The sequence below is a fragment of the Alnus glutinosa genome, chromosome 7 (genome assembly GCF_958979055.1).
Source record: "Alnus glutinosa chromosome 7, dhAlnGlut1.1, whole genome shotgun sequence".
NCBI lineage: Eukaryota > Viridiplantae > Streptophyta > Magnoliopsida > Fagales > Betulaceae > Alnus > Alnus glutinosa.
Window position 1 is genome coordinate 29700306 of NC_084892.1, and position 21465 is coordinate 29721770.

At 36.3% G+C, this 21465-nt stretch overlaps 1 protein-coding gene across 1 annotated transcript; it reads left to right on the top strand.

Moving 5' to 3' along the window:
- The first annotated feature begins 16923 nt into the window (after positions 1–16923).
- On the top strand, positions 16924–19259 carry LOC133872597 (U-box domain-containing protein 16). Its single transcript, XM_062310152.1, has one exon. It carries the CDS (start codon positions 17086–17088, stop codon positions 19141–19143), a length of 2058 nt encoding a protein of 685 aa, XP_062166136.1. The 5' UTR covers positions 16924–17085; the 3' UTR covers positions 19144–19259.
- The last annotated feature ends 2206 nt before the right edge of the window (positions 19260–21465 follow it).

A 21465-nucleotide genomic window follows, 5' to 3' on the forward strand; every position in this document is an offset into this window, starting at 1 on the left:
AAGCGTAGTTGACGAGACTTTCTTTCACATTTTACTTTCACATTTAGCGCTGTTACAAATTACCCGCTTTTTGACTTTCCATATTGCCGCGGACGCGGTTTTAAATTTTAATCCGTGCGGACCGGTTCCAACAAGAGGAATGGAAGCCGTAATTTTGTTTTGCTTTTCTACGAAAGTGCGCGGAGGGAATAGATGTTTTTAAACATAATTAATAAAACAACATTATTCTATGTTTAGTTTATTTGTTAATAAGGTAAAATGGTGTTAAAATATTCATGGTTTTAAACTCAGAAAGTCTCTTTACTGTACGTTCACTTGTGCAGTTGGTTTTAGACTAATCTTTTCCTTTCTCTAGTATTTCTCCGCATGCACCCACCTGGAAGACGAAACCCTTCGTTCTCATTTCAAATCGTTCTCTTAAATATCGTCTCTTAATTTTCGCCCTTGAAGCGTTTTGTGAGACAGAGAGTCCCTGTCTCAGATGAAGACGGAGAGTCTCTAATTCGTCGGAGATCTTAGATCTCTTCGTCTCTGTCATCTCCTACGCACGCTTTTGTCTGATTTTGCTTCCAACGTTTTAGAGGCGAAGGCAAGACAGAATTGGATAAAAGAATTGGAGGTTTTTCGACTCGACCACCTCTAATGCACACCCCTATTGGCTATTTACATTGGAAAAAGGTCAATTTTTTTTTGACTAACTAGATGACTCTTCGCTATTGAAATTAACACCGGCTAATTCAATATTTAATTTTCATAAATTTAATATAGCCTAGTTTCATATAATTTGAAATCAGTTATAACCTGTTCAACTGTTTAGTTCAACGAAAATGTCTAATTCAACTGTTTAGTTGCTAATTGAAGTGTTTTGCTATGTGTACTTAAATTTTTATAAAAAAAGTCTTATTAAAATGGATCCGACTTTAGTGTCGTAGTTTCATCGGCCGCAAAAAAAAATGAACGGTTAAGATTCTTTTTAGCATAAACTACCTCGTAGAAAAAGTTGACGTTAAAGCAAAACAAATGGCGTTTGGCTTTTGCTCAACCTACACTGTTTCGTGAAAATCGACTGGCTTTTGTCTCCCCCTGATCCAAAGACCCCAATCCCTTTCTGGTTACGCTCTTCTCCCCTGAATCTCAAATGGGTCGCAAGCAAAATGACTCACAAGTCAGAACCTACCCACTACACCTTTTTATCCTCCTCTTGAAGGGCCTGATTTCTTGTGCTATGGTTTATATATACATTCCTCTCTGTCTTTCTTTGTATTTTTTTTTTTATATAAAAAAAACTGGGACTTCATGACCTGTTGTTCGTAGAGGGACCACGCCCGCTTTCATGGAATTTGATCAGAGAAAACATTATTTTTTAATCTGCCAAATATTTTACCCATCTTCAAAAAAATTTGTTCCATTTTTAAGCTCTGGATGTGATTGGGCGTAAATCTAACAGCAAGTGGGTATTTCTTACTTTTATGAAAATTAGTATATTTTCCAAGAAAAAAAAAATAATGATGATGAAAATATATGGGTTTGGGCGTGTGGGTAGTTCTTGATGTGCTAAAATTGGATTTGTTGGTTTGGACTTATTTGGTAATTTGAGGATGGAATTGTGTTGACTTTGTACCTGGTGAAGGCAAAGTCGACTAAGGGACATATAGTCGGGGAAGAAGGCGGTGTCGGTGAGAAAATTGGTGGTAAAGCTAAAGAGCGTAAAGTCGCCGGTGAAGAAAAATGCTTCGGCAAATAAGGCAAAGAGGCAGAAGAGTTTTGTTTCAGAGTGATGGCAGCTCCGTAGCATTAATTTTTATTAATTATTTTGATAATTTCTAATAAATAAGTTTCACAATGGTTAGTAAGGTATTATTTGTAAAAGTTTATATAAATGTAACATTTTTCTTTATTTACCGAAGTGCAGGACATTTTTTTTTTTTTTTGTTTGGGGGAGGGGGGCTAATTGCAGCACATGAGTGGATGGGCCCTTCTTGTATTTTTGTCTTTTTAGGTGGAGAAGGATATAGTCATTAATTTTCTTTTGTTTGTGGCTATAAATTATAATGGGGTAGGCCGATTATGTACACATGAGGAAGCTACTATATGCACCCTAAATTAAGGATAGAAATTTTTCTTAAACTGATTGGTATGAAATTTTATATAAACCAACTTCTAATAGTGAAGTGAGTTATTTGCATGTAAGAAACAAATATTTTTTTAATTGCATGTGCATTGCAAATGCTTTTTTAATACTTTAAAGGGCACACGTTGCTTTTAGAGGTTGATTTGTATGAGTTTCCTACAAATCAATTTGTAAAAAATTTGTTTCCCTAAATTAATTATGAAATGCTAGAGCATCTACTGTGGTCTTTTTTTGATTTTTCTATGCTGACTTGACACAGAATAAAAGAGGAATAGAAGGAGAACCGGTTTCAAGCTGTATTTTATTTTTTATTAAAAAATTGGTGTCAAATCAGCATTGAATGTGTTGGTACAGTTTCCAATGCGGTGACGTAAGAGGCTTCGCTTCCTCCGTATGGTTGCGATTTCCTGCAAAACACGAAGGATACACCGGGGTTTCCATTGGGAATCCTCCTCCGACGTTCAAGTTAGATTGATGTATATATTCTTCAAAAACTCTTTTATGCTTGTGTGAAAAATTACCTCATGACCTGTTATTTTTTTGGTCCATGTAATAGTTGTAAGGTATGGTTGTTCTCGATTTTTTGGGATTTCAAACACCTTGTCATGAATAGTACACGGGTACACCTTTAATGGTGGTCGGTAAGATGACCTGACACTGCCAAGCATGAAATTGGGATCGTATCTGCAGAACCCTAGATTTTTTAGGTTTTGGTTACCTAATTGTGCACCATGCTGCTGTACTCAGGATCCTAATTCCCGACTACTTATGTATCATTGTCTTGTCTACCGGTTTAACTGTCGGGTGATGCACATTTCCCAACAGAATGAGCCAAAAAACAAAAAACTACAGTTAATGCTTTAGTATTTTTCAAATTAATTAGAAAATTGAATTCTATTATCACCAACCTGCGTTTGGTTAGGGTATAAATTTCTAGACGACTATACACACAAAACATGTTTGTTTTTTTTTTTTTTTTGCTTTTCAATCGCCATTAGATGACAATGAAGAGAGATGATTCCTTGCCAATTTTTCATACAAATAAAAATACAATTATCTTATGTAACAGGCAATCATAGGTTATTTGAAAAAAAAAAAAAAAAAAAAAATCACAACTATCGTATAATTTCCTGTCACACACAATAATTATATTTTTAATTGTGTAAAAAGTTGACAAAAATTTAAATTTCTCTTAGGGATTTGATTGTTGCATTACATGGTATAACATGAACACAACACTCTCTCACATAAAAATAAGCCCCACGCACTAAACCCCACCCTTATGTAAGATGTGTGGTGATATTGTGCCTATGTTATGCTGTTGTAGTACATCTAACATTTACCTTCTCGTTAAATGAAATCAGTGTCATCATAAATGAATCTGGCAACAACCCGTCACTCAATGAAGACAAACATGACCACAACCTTGTCTGTTACAAGGGTAAGTGGTAACGGAAAAGTTAGAGCCATGTGAATCTGGATAGACAGGACGGCTTCTTTTTTCTGGTAAAAAGAAGTGGTCCCCAACTGCCTATCAGTCCTGGAACAGACAATTATTGATTGGGTTCGATATTCAGTGCAATGCTTTAGGTATTGAACAGGTGCAATAAATTTTAATTTGGGCTTAAAAACGTGTTTTTGATATTAAGATTTTCTATTTAAAAAATATGATTTGTTAAAGATTGCGATTTAAATCCCTAGGTACGATGACGTTTAAAATGTATTATATCATCAATACATATTAAAAATTATAAACTTTATCTCTATCTCTTTCCATTCATGGACGGTGGAGTTCCCTTACCTCCACCATAACTACAGTAATTCCACACTCACTGTCAAACTACCGCTATCAATCTACCACCATCGGTCCATCGCTAAAAGATCTTCTCTCTCTCATTCTCCTTATATATGTGTGGATAAAGAGGTGGCAACCAACCCTTCTGCTCTATGTGGGTGGCCTAATGACCCGAATCACCATAGTTGCTAGGTCTTGATGGGCTAAACCACTTTTTTTTTTTTTTTTTGTGCCACAAAGATGCCACCCCAAAGTCCAAGTCGAGGGTGATTGAACCACTCTTGCTGCAAAAAAGAGTAGTTCGACCGCCTTTAAAGTAGCAAAACGGGTGATTAGTTACCCTTTTGGAATGCATTGGTTAGTTCTGGTTTACAATTCTTATGTGCTTATGTATTCTAGGCGGTTTATTTAGAATGAACTATCCAAGTTTAAGTATTGTACTATATCTATCAATTCTGCTGGACTTTAACTCTTTTTTGGTTATATGACTTTGTTTGTTAATGCTTTTTAGATAATATAATTTTTTTTTTTGTTTAAAAAAAGTATTCTAACGAGACATATCTGTGAAAGTAATTTTGTATTTTGAATTATTTGTTAATATTTTTATTTAAAAAAAAATAAAAATAAAAATTAACAAACAAAGCTAGCACTAACTTTATAAGTATTAACCTCAAGGGAACAGTTAGGATGGGGTACCATTATCTTCTATTTAAATTCTGTGTCAATTCTCCCCTTATCCAATTCATTTGGTATTACTTTAATTAAATAAATAATTAAAGAAAAAAAAAATAGAAAAAAGAGAAAATGGTTGATTATTTTTATTTTTTGCAATTAGTCATCAGTTTGCAGCAAGTAGCAACCAACCATGTGGAGAACAATAATTCATTCAATCAGTATCAGAAAGGTATGGCATAATAAAATAATTCAGAGGATATACATTGACGAAACCTGGAATTAAAAAACACTTTTTTCGGAACCAAATTCTTGAAAATGTTTAGTGTGTGTTGTCATTTTCTTAATTAAAAAATCTTAACGGAGGGGTACGTAGTGATGGCAACTTTATAGAATTTGAAAGAGGCATTTCAATTTTCTTCTTCTTCACGTAATGATGCATTACGAGTTACATCTTATCAAAAAATAATATAAAAAAAAAAAAAATACTTAAAATTATATGTGGTAATTGACATATATAAAATTTGAGATGGACTTGAAATAATAATCTTAATGGACTTTATCAATTAATTTTATTCTTCTTCAAGTAACTTTAATGCATTATGGATTACCTCTTATCATTAATTTTATAATGAATATTATAACGAGTAATGCCATTTTGTAGACTGTTATATGATTTTCATACAAATAAAATGACGTTGTAGTGAAAATTAACTTTTGAATCAACAATTGCTAAAAAAAAAAAAGAAAAATCAAGGGTTAATAACTTTTACTGCCCCTTCATAAACATTTATATTTTGTAATACACTGTATGACCAACTGCGTAACAGCTGCGATCCCCATTCAACAACTTTTCCATGATCCAAGAGTAGAAGTATATATAAGACAGCGGGAAGGAAAGTGTTTAGGCAGTAAATCTTTTATTTTAATCTTTTTCCTAGTAAATTCTTGTAGGTCATGTTCATATTCTACTAGTCGGTATGGATGGTATTATGTGAATTATCCTGCCTGTTGGTATAGTTTCCGGTACGGTGACGTGTCGTCTTGTTATTCGCCAGCCTTCCTTGACGTACCCCCATTCCGATGCCTAAGTAAGTTACAATTATTGAATTTTTAGGAGTACTTAAAAAATCAGAACTTAGAGAATATACCTGAGTCCAATACCTGACATTGTAGTCTTATTTATAGGCTCACAGTCCACAGTTTTAAAACTGCTGGAGGGCGTGGAGTATAATTTGATTATGAGTCTTTTGTCTTATCTTCATAGGCCTTATCTTCATAGAATTTGAATTGGGTAGTAGAGTCCAAACTAAATAGGACACTACCTCTTCATCTGATACCATATTATTAGATATCTTATCCCATATTTGATGGGATATGAATTTATCTCGATATACTTGGCATAAGAGTCTTTTTGTTGATAACGACGGATCATGTACTTAAATCTGATCTGGACGGACCGACCTGATGAGCTCGGCCCCCAATACTACTTTAGGCCTACGTGCCTTTGGGACTGATTATTTTTCCAACAATGTCAATTTGTAATTTTGTAAACCTGATAAATGTCACGTGATACTCAGTTACGTGACAATTAACATTTCTTGTAATTTTAGCTCATAAAAAAACTTGTAGTAAAAAGGGTAATCTCCCTGACAACACTCCGACATGAATGGATCCCCAAAAGATGAAGAGGATACAATATTCAACTACGTACGTACGTAGAGTAACATGCACGAGAAATCAGATTGAACTTCACTTCACAATGGCCTTGAAAAGGGTTCCATATTATAAAATGGCTCGTATATATCATTAAGGGTGGGTATGATCCTTCTGCTGCGCAAGTCACCAGCATTGAGGATTGCGTGGGGCTGCTTTGACAGATCAGAAGAAAAGAACCCTAAAAAAGTTGAGATACAGGAAAAAAAAAAAGAAGACTTAATTAGGTGCCTTAAAATAAATTATGCATGTGTATTTTTATTTTTTTTTCATGAGAAAGAGATAGTGAAATTATATCTAAAACCGTTGAAAAAAAAAAAAAAATAGTGCAAACTCTGATTTATTGATTACTTTTACCCTTTACTCTTTCAATAACACGTTGAAGAATTCAAAAGAAAAGAACAAAAAAAACAAGAACACATTAAGAAATTAGGAGTAGGCGTGAGGAATCTAAATTGTATTTTAGACAGGTCGGTATGGTGCCCACGTCCATTGAATCATCCAAAAAGTTGTTTCCTTTGATGTTCGCAGAGGGGTGCCAGTCACTACGTACGTTTGTATAAACTTTTAAACGAGGACTCTTCCCGGCTTTATTTTTATTTTTTCCGACCTATTTTTAATTAATTAATTAGTATTATTATTATTTGATATACCGAGTATCAGTTAAAGTTGATAACATGGGCATTGGGCATGGCCGAGGAAGTCAAGCCCGAGTCACAAGTTCCGATGGGAGAGGAAAGACATGCCAATTTATATTGCTTAGGGTAACAATTAGGAAGAGGTGCATAAGGATAACTTTCCATTGCTTCGTCCCAATTGTCCTATCATTTGGGTGAAAACTAGGCAAACAAGAATTTAGGCACTACGATTGGCCAGAGTCGTACCCCTTTAGCAAGCAAAACCTAGCCAAGAGCATGCCTCGTTAGGAGACACGAAATTTGATGCCACACTTAGCTAGAGCCATGCCCAATCACCCGATGACACCTTGTCGAGAGCATAATTCATATGCATGCTCTTCACACAAGAAGATGCATGCAACCTATATAGGTAAGCACACCCATACAATCACTCGAATGACATTTCTCCTAACTCTTACTCGGAGACATAAACTAACCCATTGGAGTCATCCATCGTTGGGACCTCCGACAAGCCTCCAATTTTATTCCCTCTATGTTTTTCAAGTATTTCTTGTCTAAGATCGACGGTAGGGAAGTAGACCCATATGATCACTTTCATCTCTCCTAACTCTTACTTGGAGACATAAACTAACCCATTGCTATAACTTAAGCGTCGGAGTCATCCGTCGTTGGGACTTCCGACAAGTACTCTCCAATTTTATTCTCTCTCTCTCTCTCTCTCCCTCTCTCTCTATGTACGTCTCGCTGGTAATTTAAACAATAAATTGTTTATATATAAATCACGTGCATTAATAAAATTTTCTATCAAATTAGATTGACGGAATTTCTTTTGATTTAGTTTATAAAATTTTAATGTATTCTTTAACATGTGAGAATTACATATTTCTCACATACTTAAAAGATGCATGAAAATTTTATGAGTTAAAATATTGAATGATCGTCCTCCAACCTTGAAAGAAAATTTTGTCGTCAAAAGTAAGGCTAGAAACACTTTGATTTAGTGGGACCCTATTTTTTTAACAACATTATTGGTCCACGTACACAAGAGTGGGATAGGAGTGGGATGAGAGTGTACAACCAAGCATTTCTCATAACATTTATAACAAAGCTTTTTCGAGAGTTTTTCAATTTGAGCATTAAACTTGGTCGTTCCAAGATTAATGAGACAGATCAAAGCTGTCCTGACACCGATTACAGCAGACCCACATCCGACCATATAACTTAATTATTGAACATAACATTTCAATAAATGACCATATATCCCAATAAATTGAAACACTTCGTGTGTCATGTCTAAGCACGAAGTTGAGAGCCTTGACGTACATGAAAATGATATGTAACATTTATTGTAACCCATGTGGGTCTGAAACAAGTAGCTGCGGTCCGTGACAAGATAGATATATACCATGTTTGTTTGTTTTTGTTTTTTTGTTATTTTCTTCATCGTTCTGCTTTCACATAGACCCTCTTGACTCATGAGATATAATCAAAGACGTACAGGAGCCAAAAATTATTATGAGCAAATGTTAGGGGTCTTTATATATATATATATTTATTTGTTAAGAGTCATTGGGCTAATATATTTTATTTTTTGAAAAAAAAAATTAAAGAGGGCATAACGTCCTATACCAGCCTATGTACCTCCGTCCCTGGTCACAGTATCGATCTTCAGTTATAATATATAGTTGATTGCGTGTCAAGGTAAGGAAAGAAGAGTTTAGTAAGAAAGCTAATCAATCAAAATGGGCCGATAAATAGCCCTCTGTATATTAAATTAGAGAAATGATTCATACACTCATTTCTCATAACAGCTCCACAACAAGCTGACGTGGCTGGTAATATTTTATTATTTTTTTTGTTTTGTTTTGTTTTTTTTTTTAAAAAAAAAATAATAAAATATTACCAGCCACGTCAGCTTGTTGTGGGGCTGTTGTGAGAAATTAGTGTAGGGATCATTTCTCATTAAATTAGTATAAATCAAAGAGAATAATCTTGAAAAAAACAAAAGTTTAATTTTACTTGATGTCTTTCGCTCTCTCTAATAGATTTTGCGGTAACCCTCTATCACTTGTGACGCCTGCATTAATGATTTTCTTAAATATTTCCTACATCCCGTAACTACCCCCGGCCATCATTGTAATATTGCCTCGTAACGAGAATCTGAGGACAATTATTGAGATGGCTTACGAGGAAATTTAGTATGAAACTATTTGACTATTATTAGGTTGGTTGGATGATATGATAGACCGGGTACAGGATCCACCGGTACCTGCCTAACATTTTGTCATTTTTTCATTTTTCTAGATGACAAAAAGAGCAAATGGCTTAAAGCCAAAAAAAAAAAAAAATTAAAAAAAAAAAAAGGATGACAACGACGAAATTATTAATCATCTACCAATTGTTAAATTATTAGTCGTTCAAAAAATTTAAATTCATAAAAAAATGTGAATTTAATAGTCATTTATGCTCTGTTTGTTTTGGCGTAAAATAATTTCTGAAAAATGATTTCAGCATTTTCCGGTGTTTGGTAGGGGCGAAAATAATGTCAACGAAAATTATTTTCGGTTTGACCGTAAAAACTTCTTTTAATTTTCGGAAAATGATTTACGATTTTTAAAACCGTAAATCGTTTTTTGAAATTAAGCTCTTTGTCCTTACACGCATGTTTGATATCCGATCGTCAAAATTTAGCAATTGTCAGTCGTCGGGATCTAGTCGACTCCGAAGTCCGACAACATCCGGTCGCCGGAATTCTGCCGGCGCCGGAATCAGGCCACCGGCAGACCAAATTCCCGTCGGGTTTGGACGGATCTGGCCATTGATCTGGAAGATTCCGGCCGAAATCTGGCCATTTTGGCCGGATCCAGTCAAACTTTCTCTTCGGAATCCGACAACGGCGACCGGACGTTGCCGGATTCCGGCGACATTTACCTAACTCTGATTTTTGCATTTTGTAATTTTTTTGTGCGAACCAAATACCGAAAAATATTTTTGAGAAAATCATTTTTCTGAAAATGATTTCGTTGAAATCATTTTCTGACGGAAATCATTTTACGTCGAAACAAACGGAGCATTAATTAGTATTTTAATATTCTCATTCAAGTAAAGTCCAACGCATAAAATATTTTACTAAAATGAAATTTAAAATTCTAAACTGTAAAGCCATGATTCAAACTTAGGACGTTTACTTCGATGCTATGTTAAAGGACAAAAAAATAATGAATTTAATAATTTAATATTTTAATAGCAATAATGGTCACTAAAAATGGTTAACGTATTGGAAATGCTGATCCTTTGGAGGTGCCAATAGTTGTCCTGGCTGGTAGTGGAAATAAAACTATAAAAAAAATGAATCTGATTTATATTTTTTATTTTTTCATTGGATAGGGTGCAACAACCTGGGCCTGGAAATCTTGAAGAGCACGTGGTGATGAAGAAACTTTCAAGTTGAGTGTTTTTTTCTCTTTACGATTCCATTAGTTCAAACCATGTGTAATATATATAATTAGCTAGTTGCCAAAGCATGCGCAAATGTTTTGCATATTATTGGGTTGTGGACCCGATATTCGGTCCGCCATCAATTAACGGATCTGAGATTAGCTACATGCTAACATATTGGATTATATCCTTTGACACCTCGATAACTGTTTCCATAATTGCGCGATTGCATGTAAGAGTCGGGATTTAAAAAACATTGCAACAAGGAGTCTTCGATGCGAGAGCATAAGAACATTTACAACAACTTTTTTAAAGGAGAGTTGTTCTTTAAAATTTATGAAAATTTTTAAAAAAGTTATAAAAACTATCCTACAACAGTTTTCTTATAATTTTCTATTTCTTGAAAAGTGAACAGTACTTTCCAAAACATTGGGAAGCACTGTTCACTTCTAATTTAATTGTTTAATAAAAAAAAACTCTCCCCTCTCTCTCTCTCTCATTTCGTCAATTACAGCCTACCGACGAGCCCAAGCCACTGGATCATCAGCGCTGCCACCCACAACAATTGTCTCCGCACATCGTAGGCAGACCCTGTGCCGGTGATGATAGGTGATCGATCTTTGGCACCGAGAAGGACCAGCTGGACCACGTCAACTGTCCGTTCTACTTCAAGATCGGCGCTTGCCGCCAAGGAGATCGGTGCTCTCACCTCCACAACCGACCCACGATCTCGCCGATGATCCTCCTCTCCAACATGTACCAGCGGCCGGACACCCCCCCCACGGGTCTCAACCCTTCAAAACCAAACAACCCATCGACTCCAACCTCTTCTATGTCGGAACCCACCATATCACCACCAATCAACCATCAATGACAAACAAAAACCCAATTCAAACACAACACCCTATCCCACCGGAAACCATCACCAAAATACACATAAAAAAAAAATCCCCAATCAGTCCAAACGCGCCTTTACCTGGCATCCCAAATGCGCCACCGCGCCATCACCTTCCGGCGTCCACCAGTAGCCCACGACGAGAGAGGCGAGACGGAGATGAGAGAAAGAGACGAGAGAGGCGAGAGAGGCGAGAGTGACGAGCGAGAGAGGAAGAAGACGAAGACGGCAAAATAAAGAAAAAAAAGAGAGAGAAAAAAAAGGTTTATGGAATAAAGTAAAAGAAAAAAAAAATGTATATATTATTTTAATGATATAGGGAAAAGTAAATGGAAGCTACTGTGGGAGTTTTTTTGATTGGGAAGTAAAAAGTGCTTTTGTTCCCTACATATAAGGAAAATGACTGGAAATGGAAGGGAAGCTGCTAGGAATGCTCTAACATGTGGCCGATGGTTACCGTTAAATGAGTAATGTTATATATTATTTTATGTTTTTTTTTTGTGTTTTTTTAAAATTGATATGATTTTTAAAATTATTATTGGATCAAAATTTAATAATGATATGTTATAAATTTAATGGTAATTCTAAGAGACACATCAATATTGAGAGACACAAGGTGATATGTAGCATTACTCCGTGAAATTAGTTAAAAAATGTAGTAGTTATTAGGTAAAGATAAATGATTATTGTATAACGTTAACAATTTTTTTATTTTTTTATTTTTTATGATCAATCATTTGATCTGTTTTCCTACAAGTAGGTCATAAATACCTAATGGTTGGTTTTAAAAAAAATTGTACAAAAGTTGTGCAAGTTAGGTAAAATAGGACTTTTTCATCTCTTTCTTTTGCTAATTACCTTTGCTTTCCTCTAAGTTGTTTATTTTGATTTATACTGACTTAAGTACTATTAGAGCTATTTTTTATCGGCCTATTCCGTCAAACTCTTTTGCTAAGCTCTATTCTCTTTGTAAGTACTTCTGATCATCATCTCGGCACATAGTTAACTATTGTAACTTTAATCATGTAACACACTTTTTTCTTAAGCTCTTCTCTCTTTAGAAGTACTTTTGATCGTCATCTCGACGCGTGGTCAACTATTATAACGCACTTTTTTGGTAAGCTATTCTCTCTTTACAATTAAGTACTTCTCATCGTTACCTCAGCACGCAGTCAACTATTATAAAATACACAATTTTTGGTAAGCCCTTCTCTCTTTAGGAAGAATCACCTTCTCACACGGTCAACTATTATAACACACTATTGACTTTTTTGATAAGCTCGTCTCCCTTTACAAGTATTGATGATTGTCACCTTCAACTGTGGTGTGCAATTATAATGCACGCACGCACGCATCGAAGATTTTTGCAACTGCTCATATGTTAGAAAGGCTAAATTGGATCTGAACTTAATTTTGCAGTCATTATCAAACGAACATCGAGACAAAAAAAAAAAAGGTAGTGCTTCTACGACAGTTGAAAACCCATCTATAATTTTAGAGCAAAATAAAAAAACATGGTTTAAACCAATCAGTACTTAAGTTATTATAATTTGGATTTGAGCACAAACCATATTCCACAGATTCTATTATGGAGGTTAATTATTTGTGGAGTAGGCATATTCATGAAGAGAGGGCTGGGACTCTTAATTAATTATTGATGACGTAGGCGGTTTTTGCACGGTCGGATTGAGCGATAACGTTCCTGCAAATTAAAATAGGAGAAATACCATCAAAGTGGCTTCGGTGTGGGGGCCGGCCGGAGATAGATCCTCTTATGGTTGAGTCAAATAATAATTGCCTGAGATATTCTCAATACAGTTTTTGGGCTATTTTTATGTCATACCTATTTCAGATGTTTTTTTAACCCTTCTTTTATGCAAGATTTTTGGACAAGTATAAATGATACTCAGTTATACAATGTAATTGGTACATGATTAGAGGTAAAACAAAACTAAGATTTTTGCTTCTTAGAATCAATTTTACCATACCTCCATATATACCATACCAGTAATGCATAAGTTTAGATTATCAGAACAAAATTTATAAGATATGCAATTAGGAATGTTAATTATGAGATGCTCTGGCTGAAGAGGAGCACTAAAAGGGCCTCGTTCACATTATAACCCAATTCTTTATATTGGGCTGCGGCCATGAAGTTGGGCGTAACCCAATCTATGAATATTTATTGTGCTAAACTGATAAGACCAAACGGATCGGAGCCTATGGTATTTTGGGCTTAGTTGGCCTATGAGGAGGACCAACTAAAACCCTAAACTAATTTGTACAATATTTTCTTTTCGGCCGTAATACCGCCCGGCCAGTATGCTGTAGGGTTGACAAATTTTGAAATTATCCTCGAATTTGACACAAACCTAATATGAAATTAAATGATTAAGGTAAAGAGGTTTAAAGTGTTTTATTAAATGTATTTTACTTATATCTCGACACGGTCTAAACTCAACACACTACATTTAAGACTGACTATTTTTGACACGACCCACAAACACAACACAAAATTAGTGAGTTAGAAAATTAATAGTTCGGATTAGAATTAATTCATATAATCTTATAACCATATCTCAATATCACCCATATTTTTGACTAACTGAGCGCTTGTTTGGAGAGGTGGATATGGAACTGGTGGTGGCAGTTGTATCTCAAAAGCTCTGGTTTTGCAGGAAAAACGTGGTCTTTGGAGGGGCCTTTCTGCCTCTACCTGTTTGCTAAATAGTTAATGGTTTGTTTGGTAAATGGGAATATATTCCATGTTTGCGAGGCCCGGACTGTCCCGCTCTAATTATGGAATATGGAAGTGGTTGCACAGACCAACCGTAAGCAAAGCTTATGGTCGGTGGTAATATCATCATCATCTGTCGAAAAAAGCATTACTTAATCTCGCTTCATGCATTCATGAAGGTACAAAGCATATCACATTAGAGAAATGCTGGGTGTAATCTGCTGTATACCCCTCATCTTACCCCTAAATACAGGAAGGAGCCAACTTTTAGACTTTGGAGGGTCAAATTGAAAAAAAATAATTTAGAAGGCCTAAAACTAAAAAAAGAAAAAAAAATTATATATATATATGAAAAATGACGCTACTTATAATGAGGTATGGAAGAGGTGTACGAAAGATTGTTGGATCAAGTGACTTGTATTCTCTTGGGTCCCAGCCTTCCAACTTTAGGGGGCTAGAATTGAAAAAAAAGAAATGGGTTGGGGGAACGACAAATCTGAAAAAATAAAAAATTCTATGAGCAAAAATTTTAATTTTTTTTTAATTGAGAAAACCTTGGCCGGGGGGAGGCTCTATTTGGCTCCACCATTACTTGGGGCATAGAGAGTATTACGAGAATACCAATATAGTGGCAAGTTGGCGGAGAGATTTTTTTAAAAAAAGTAATGTTTCCTGCATAATAAATGTATACACTTTGTACAATAACGCTGATGTGAAAATGATTTTCACACGCAACAAAAAAAGTGTAATATTTCGTGCACAAAAAAAAAAAAAAAAATCAACGTCAACGTCAACGTTGTTGTATAAAGTGTGTACATTTGTTGTGCAGGAAGCATTACTCTTTCCAAAATACGTCCGTATAATTAGAGTTTATAAACATGTTATGCTGCATGTAACCTTAAATCATATACTGAAATATAGTCGCACTTCTGTGAATATGGGCAAATTGTCGAACCACGTAAATCTGTGTCGTGATTTTTTCTTGCTCTCTCTTTTCAATTTCAAATTGTTCATCGTTATTGTGTACAATAACAACAAAGATATAAAAGAATCATTTCTCATTTTGCATATGAATTTTGAATTTGATGGAGATCATTAGGATCACTCTGGCATTTGTTTCAAAAATTATGAGTTGGGTTATTGTGATAGAAAAATGCTGGGTACCGTACACTCTTGTACACCCCTCATCTTATCCTTACATGTGTTTTATCTATTTTATTTATTATTGTATTTGTTCAAAAAATAAAAATATATATAAGCAGGAGCGCAGGTAAGCCAAAGGTTTTTCAGATTTTTTTTTTTTTTTTTATCAAAAAACTTTTAATGATAAAGATTAAAATAAAAAAAATTGACACCACGTAGGATGATGTGTGAGAGAAAAATATGAAATACACGTTTGAAATCATTTCTCAATACAAAATACACGTTTGAAAAACAAATTTTTAAATCCGAAAAACCCTAGAAACCAAAAATTGAAGGTGTATAAACGTGTCTAGTGTTTCTATTTTACGGGAGATAAATCAATGTCACTGAGTTTAGTAGTGGGCAAAACGTGCTTATGGAAGAAGACATTCAACAAAGTCATCATATATGAATTGATGCGTGACGAAAGTATAGACGTGGAAATGTTATCTTATCCAAGCGGTGGTCAAGCCCATACTTATTAGAATAACGTGAAAATGTTATTATATATAAATGAATTAATATTCTGGCATGAAATAAAAGATGCAACAGGAAAGCGAGTAAATAAATATATTCTGCAAATATATATATATATATATATAGCTTTTTATCACAACGAGTCGCGGAGATCAGCCAGGTAGCTTGCCGTGCCGTTGAGCACTTTGCTGCTTTTTCCTTTTTCTCTCTCTTCTTAACAAATGATGAGTTGTAAAAGTAAAGCAAAGTAGAATTAAAGAACAAAAAGCAACTCTTTAATATATTTTTCATAAAAGAAAAGAAAGGGCAACTCTTAAATTTTTTATTATTTTTCTTTTGTAAAGTAACTCTTAATATTATGGGATAAGTAATATTGAAGCAATTTTATAGACAGCCAGATCAGTGATGGGTTTACATGCAAAATAAAGAAAATAGTCACCAAATTTGTTGGTTATTGATTTGATTTGGGGGCATTACGATGCTTAAATTAACATAGTGTTGGAAAGGCAGTAAGGTAGGGTTTTATTGGGAGACCCAACATCTCCTTTTATCTGGTGCCTTGCTCTCTTTTATAATTTTTTATTTATTTATTTTTATAGTTGTTCCTCGTTTCATGTGGCTAGAGAGATGAAATCTGAGTAGCCCCAGCTCGAGTATCTAGAGCTGAAATGACAATAATAATCAACCTTATTTAAAAAAAAAATAATCCAATTAAATAACCGTCATGCCAACGATTTTAGCGGTGGTTTCTTTGAAGCATGTTAGCAATTTAATTAATATACTTTTGTTTTCCCAAGGACCCGGCAATTCCGTGAAACACTCATTGTAAATTGGATTAACCATACTTCGAAATCCTTATTGTTATGATTATTATTATTGACAACGTTTCAAAATATTCTCTTCACAAAGTCTTATACAGCCCAAAAGGTCTGATCAAGGGAAAAAGGAAAAAAAAAAAAAAATACATATAAAAAGCCAAAAAAGACAAGAAACGGCACATAATTCATGAATACTTAATTGGCGTGCCGATTAAGACCAGAAGCCAAGTCCATAACAACCCTCTACCTAATGGTGCAGGACCACGATTTTGTTTTAATTTTCTTAGGGTACAAAATGTAATATAATACAAGTGCATACCAGATCATATACATATATTATTATATGATATTTTTATAATATTGGTCTGACCAAACACTTGTCTTCGGTCATCATACGCCGGCGGTTGACAGTTTTATTAGAGCCGTCTCGGTTTTGTCGACTTGATCTCTTCTTGCTGTTATCCACCAATGCCAATTTGTAAAACGGCCTGCCAAAACTGTGTCCTCTTAAAAGCCCGTTGTTTTACAGAAATTCAAAATTCAATATCTGAACGACGTTGAATCTGTTTCATTCATTCATTCATTCATGGCGATTTCTCCGGAACCTTTCCTGCCAAGAAAGCGGCAACCATCGGCCCGTTCGTTCATGTCACTGAAGCTCTCCGACCGAGACCTTATCCAATCGCTTCTGCTTTTGACCCAAGAAATTTCTGCTTCAAAACCCTTCCGATATCTTCACAAGCGGAATTCGGTTTCGCTAATCGGCAAAGCAAAGCTTCTTTCGGTCCTATTCGAAGAGTTTCTTCATCGCAATCCTCTCCCTGTTCTCTCTCCCTCCGCGAGCCTGTGCTTCGATGAACTCCACGTTGCTTTGCAGAGAGTCAAGGCTCTTATCGAGGACTGCTCCGACGGAAGCAAGATGTGGCTTCTCCTGCAGAATCAATCGGCGGCCAATAGCTTCCACGAACTCACCTTGGAGCTGGCGACTCTGCTCGATATTTTCCCGTTGAAAGAGGCTAATCTGAACGACGACGTTGAAGAGCTCGTCGTTTTGATCAGAAACCAGCTGAGATCTCGAACCAATGCGAACTGCGTGGTGGATCCGAGAGACGACGAGCTTAGACTCGAGGTTCTGGCCATGCTCGACCGGATCAAAAGCGAGATCGTCCCCGATTCCTCCGAGCTTGCCGAGATCTTCTCGAGGCTAGGGCTTCGCGACGCTTCGAGTTGCAGAGAGGAGATCGAGAATCTGGAGGACGAGGTCCAGAGCCAGAGCCACGAGAAATCCAAGACCGAGTTGATTGTCGCCTTGATCGGACTCGTTCGCTACGCGAAATGCGTTCTATTCGGAGCTTCGACACCGGAACCGGACTCCCCGCGCCGGGAACCTTCGTCGGAGGTAGTTGTTCCGGCAGATTTCCGGTGCCCGATCAGCCTGGACTTGATGCGCGACCCGGTGGTCGTGGCGACTGGACAGACGTACGATAGGGACTCCATCAAGTTGTGGATGGATTCTGGACACGCGACGTGTCCGAAGACGGGTCAGACACTAGCCCACACGTGTTTAATCCCAAACCTCGCTTTGAAGAATCTCATAGCTATGTGGTGCCGGGAGGAGAAGATACCCTTTGAAACCAATGGGACTAACCGGAGAGTCAACGGCTTTAAAACGAACAAGGCGGCGTTGGAAGCCACGAGAATGACGGTGATGTTTTTGGTTAACAAGTTGTCCGAGTCGCAGTCAATGGAGGCCGCGAACGGCGTTGTTTACGAGCTCCGTGTACTCGCCAAGACAGACTCGGACAGCCGAGCCTGCATTGCCGAAGCTGGTGCTATCCCTTTGCTCGTAAGGTACCTAGGCTCGGATGTTGGTTCGGAGCACCCTAACCTCCAGGTTAACGCTGTTACGGCGATCCTTAACCTCTCTATCCTCGAAGCGAACAAGACGAGGATTATCGAGACAGACGGAGCCTTAAACGGTGTCGTCGAGTTGCTACGTTCGGGTGCAACGTGGGAAGCGAAAGGGAACGCAGCGGCCACGATATTCAGCCTCACGTGTGTACAGTCCCTGAGAAAGAAACTCGGGAGAAAGACACGCGTTATCAAGGGATTGATGGAGTTGGTCGAAAGCGGACCCACGAGCTCCAAGAAGGACGCACTGGCAGCAATTATGAATTTGACGGCAGACAGGGAGAGCGTTGGGCGGTGGGTGGAGGGAGGGGTGGTGCAGCTGGCAGTTGGGTTGATGGACAGGTTTCCGGAAGAAGCGGTGTTCGTGCTGGAAACGGTGGTGAAGAGGGGCGGCTTAGTTGCTATTGCGGCGGCCTTTGAGGCGATTAGGAAACTGGGTGTCGTATTAAGGGATGGTTCGGAGAGAGCCCAAGAAAGCGCGGCAGCTACGCTCGTCACTTTATGCCGGAAGGGGGGCTTAGAATTGGTGGCGGAGTTGGCGTCCACTCCGGGGATTGAGAGAGCCACATGGGAGTTAATGCAAACCGGATCCGTGAGGGCACGAACGAAGGCCGCTATGCTCTTGAGGATCCTCAGAAAATGGGCTGCTGGTTTGGATAGTCGTGCAGTAATGGGTGGTAACACCACTTCCACGAATCTGATGAGTTCGTCAACAACAGTTGTGCTCCATTAAGATTCTTTTGAAAGAAACTCTCATTTAATGGTTTGTTCGTTTGTATTTTAATCACCCATTCTTTTTGTATGTGTTCATAATACAATCAATTAATGTTTCTGAGTGTTTGATTTTCATTATTAATTCCAAGTTGTATCTTAAAGCTTTTCATTTTGACATTTTGTTAGATGATCATGGTTTCTAAGGTAATTATATTTGACTAATGAACGTAAAACGGTGAAAGTATCATTACTCAATATATATATATCATCATAATTTCTCATTAGCAAATGGCAGCTCCAACCCTTATCAGAGTTTTTATATTCCTAGCTCGATCGTATGCATCACTGACTTGATCGAATAGCTTTCTTTTCCAAACTTTTACATCGGTTATGTGAACACTTCCTTCATATAAACCTCATTGTCTTCGGACAAAACTCTGGATTTGCGTCTGAATATGGGGTTTGTAGGCCGGCATCATGTGGGTCTGAAAAGAACCTTACGTACGTACAGATCGATGTCAATGAGCACCTTCTTTCATATTTTGCTTTTGCTGCGAAGCAGCTGCACGAAAGCAAAAGCAATTAAGCGCGTCGCCCCCCAGCCTTCCACGACCATTGCCAAATTAAAGAATACGATTTGACTTTTCCCAGATGAAACCTAAACGGTTTCTTTCCTCAGCGGGAAAGATATATACGTGGTTATGAAATAGGTATTGACAGGGTGGCAGACTCGTGAAAGCACCTATTTCTTTCATATTTTTGATTCCAACAGAAATGTCGTACAAATTTTTATGTATTAAATTTATTACAAACCTACTTTTAATAATGATGTATAATTTTTACATTTTTTTTTTATTTTAATTATATGTGCTTATCACTTTTTTTTTTTTTTTTTTTTAATAATTTAAAAAACACGTATCACTTTTAAATATTGGTTTGTATGTCATATACCTAAACAATTAGCAATAAATTAGAAAAATTAAACAACAATTAACAATAAGTAACTGAGAATAAAGCAGGTTCGGAAAAATTAATTGAGAAACATTTTGTAAATTTAAAACTTCTAGGCTAGTGGGATAATGTGTCTGTCAAACCCAGGGTAAGGAAAAGGTATTGAAAAGATATTCATATAACAAATCAGCTTTGGATTTAAGTAAAAGCCTCCTCCCAACACAATTGTTCATCTGCTTGCATTAAACATTCATACACCAGAAGGTTTACTACGAATAATATTCATAATAATAATAACAAAAAAAAGTTGTCACAGCTATGAATGGACGAGTGTAACGTTAAGACCCAAAAGAGCCTAACTCGTTATCCTTAAAGCTTTAAAGGCGCAAGGTTATATATTAAGACGCTAGAGCACTTGTAAAATACTACCATGCATACCATGAGAAAATAATATTTTTTTGCAAAAGCACAAATTCTTAACATTAAAAAAAAAAAAAAAAAAAAATAACACGACTTAACAAGTTAAGTGATCATTTTTTTTTTCTTTTTTTTGCGCACGCGCGATGCACTTACTAACATAACACATAGTTTAACAAGATAGAAATCCAATAAAGTAACAAAGTGGGTGATATGACGACCCCCCAAAAGCTTAAGCATTCCGGCCACCTACCCATCTGCCTCAAAACCTGAAAAAAGTGAAAAAGTAAGGGGGAACGAAAAACTTAGTAAGTAATATTCCTAACCAAGTTTAAACGGTTGAGATTGTGACTTTTGAAACAAAATAACATTAAAAATTTGAAGGTGAGACTTAAACATATAACATAAAGTAATTACTTGAGTTAAACTCCATTTATCTATCCTCAAAACATTTTTCTTTTCTCTTGTCATTTATGGCATTGCATACTATTACGCCCTGTATACGTGGGGTTGTGCGATCCAATCTTCGAGGATCGGGCATCACCTGTGGCCTTGGGGTGCCCTGGTCAGCTAATTAACTTCTGAGTACACTCAGCATGACATTAGTTATGGCCACACTTTCCTAAAACTGTACTTCAGTTTGGTGCACTCTATCTAACCCGGTACCGTACTTCTTTTTTTAAGACCAAGTGTCTTAAAACCTTCATTTACATAATTTGGTTTCACTTTACACATGCTCATTCTTTACTTCCTTAAACTTTCAATAATTATTTAACTTATCACGTGAAAATGGGTGCCACTTAGTCTTGTAAAACTTTTTTTATTGGGAAAGTTTCCTAAAATGGAAACTTTCCTTGATTAGAAACTTTCTATAAATGGAAACTTTTATTCATTTGGGAAAAATCACTAAAATAGAAGCTCCCCTCATTTGAAATCATCATTTTTGATACGGAGCATATATACCCACTTTTGA

What these genes read in the sequence shown, in the direction of transcription:
- LOC133872597 (XM_062310152.1), top strand. Translation starts at nt 17,086, where the DNA reads ATGGCGATTTCTCCGGAACCTTTCCTGCCAAGAAAGCGGCAACCATCG.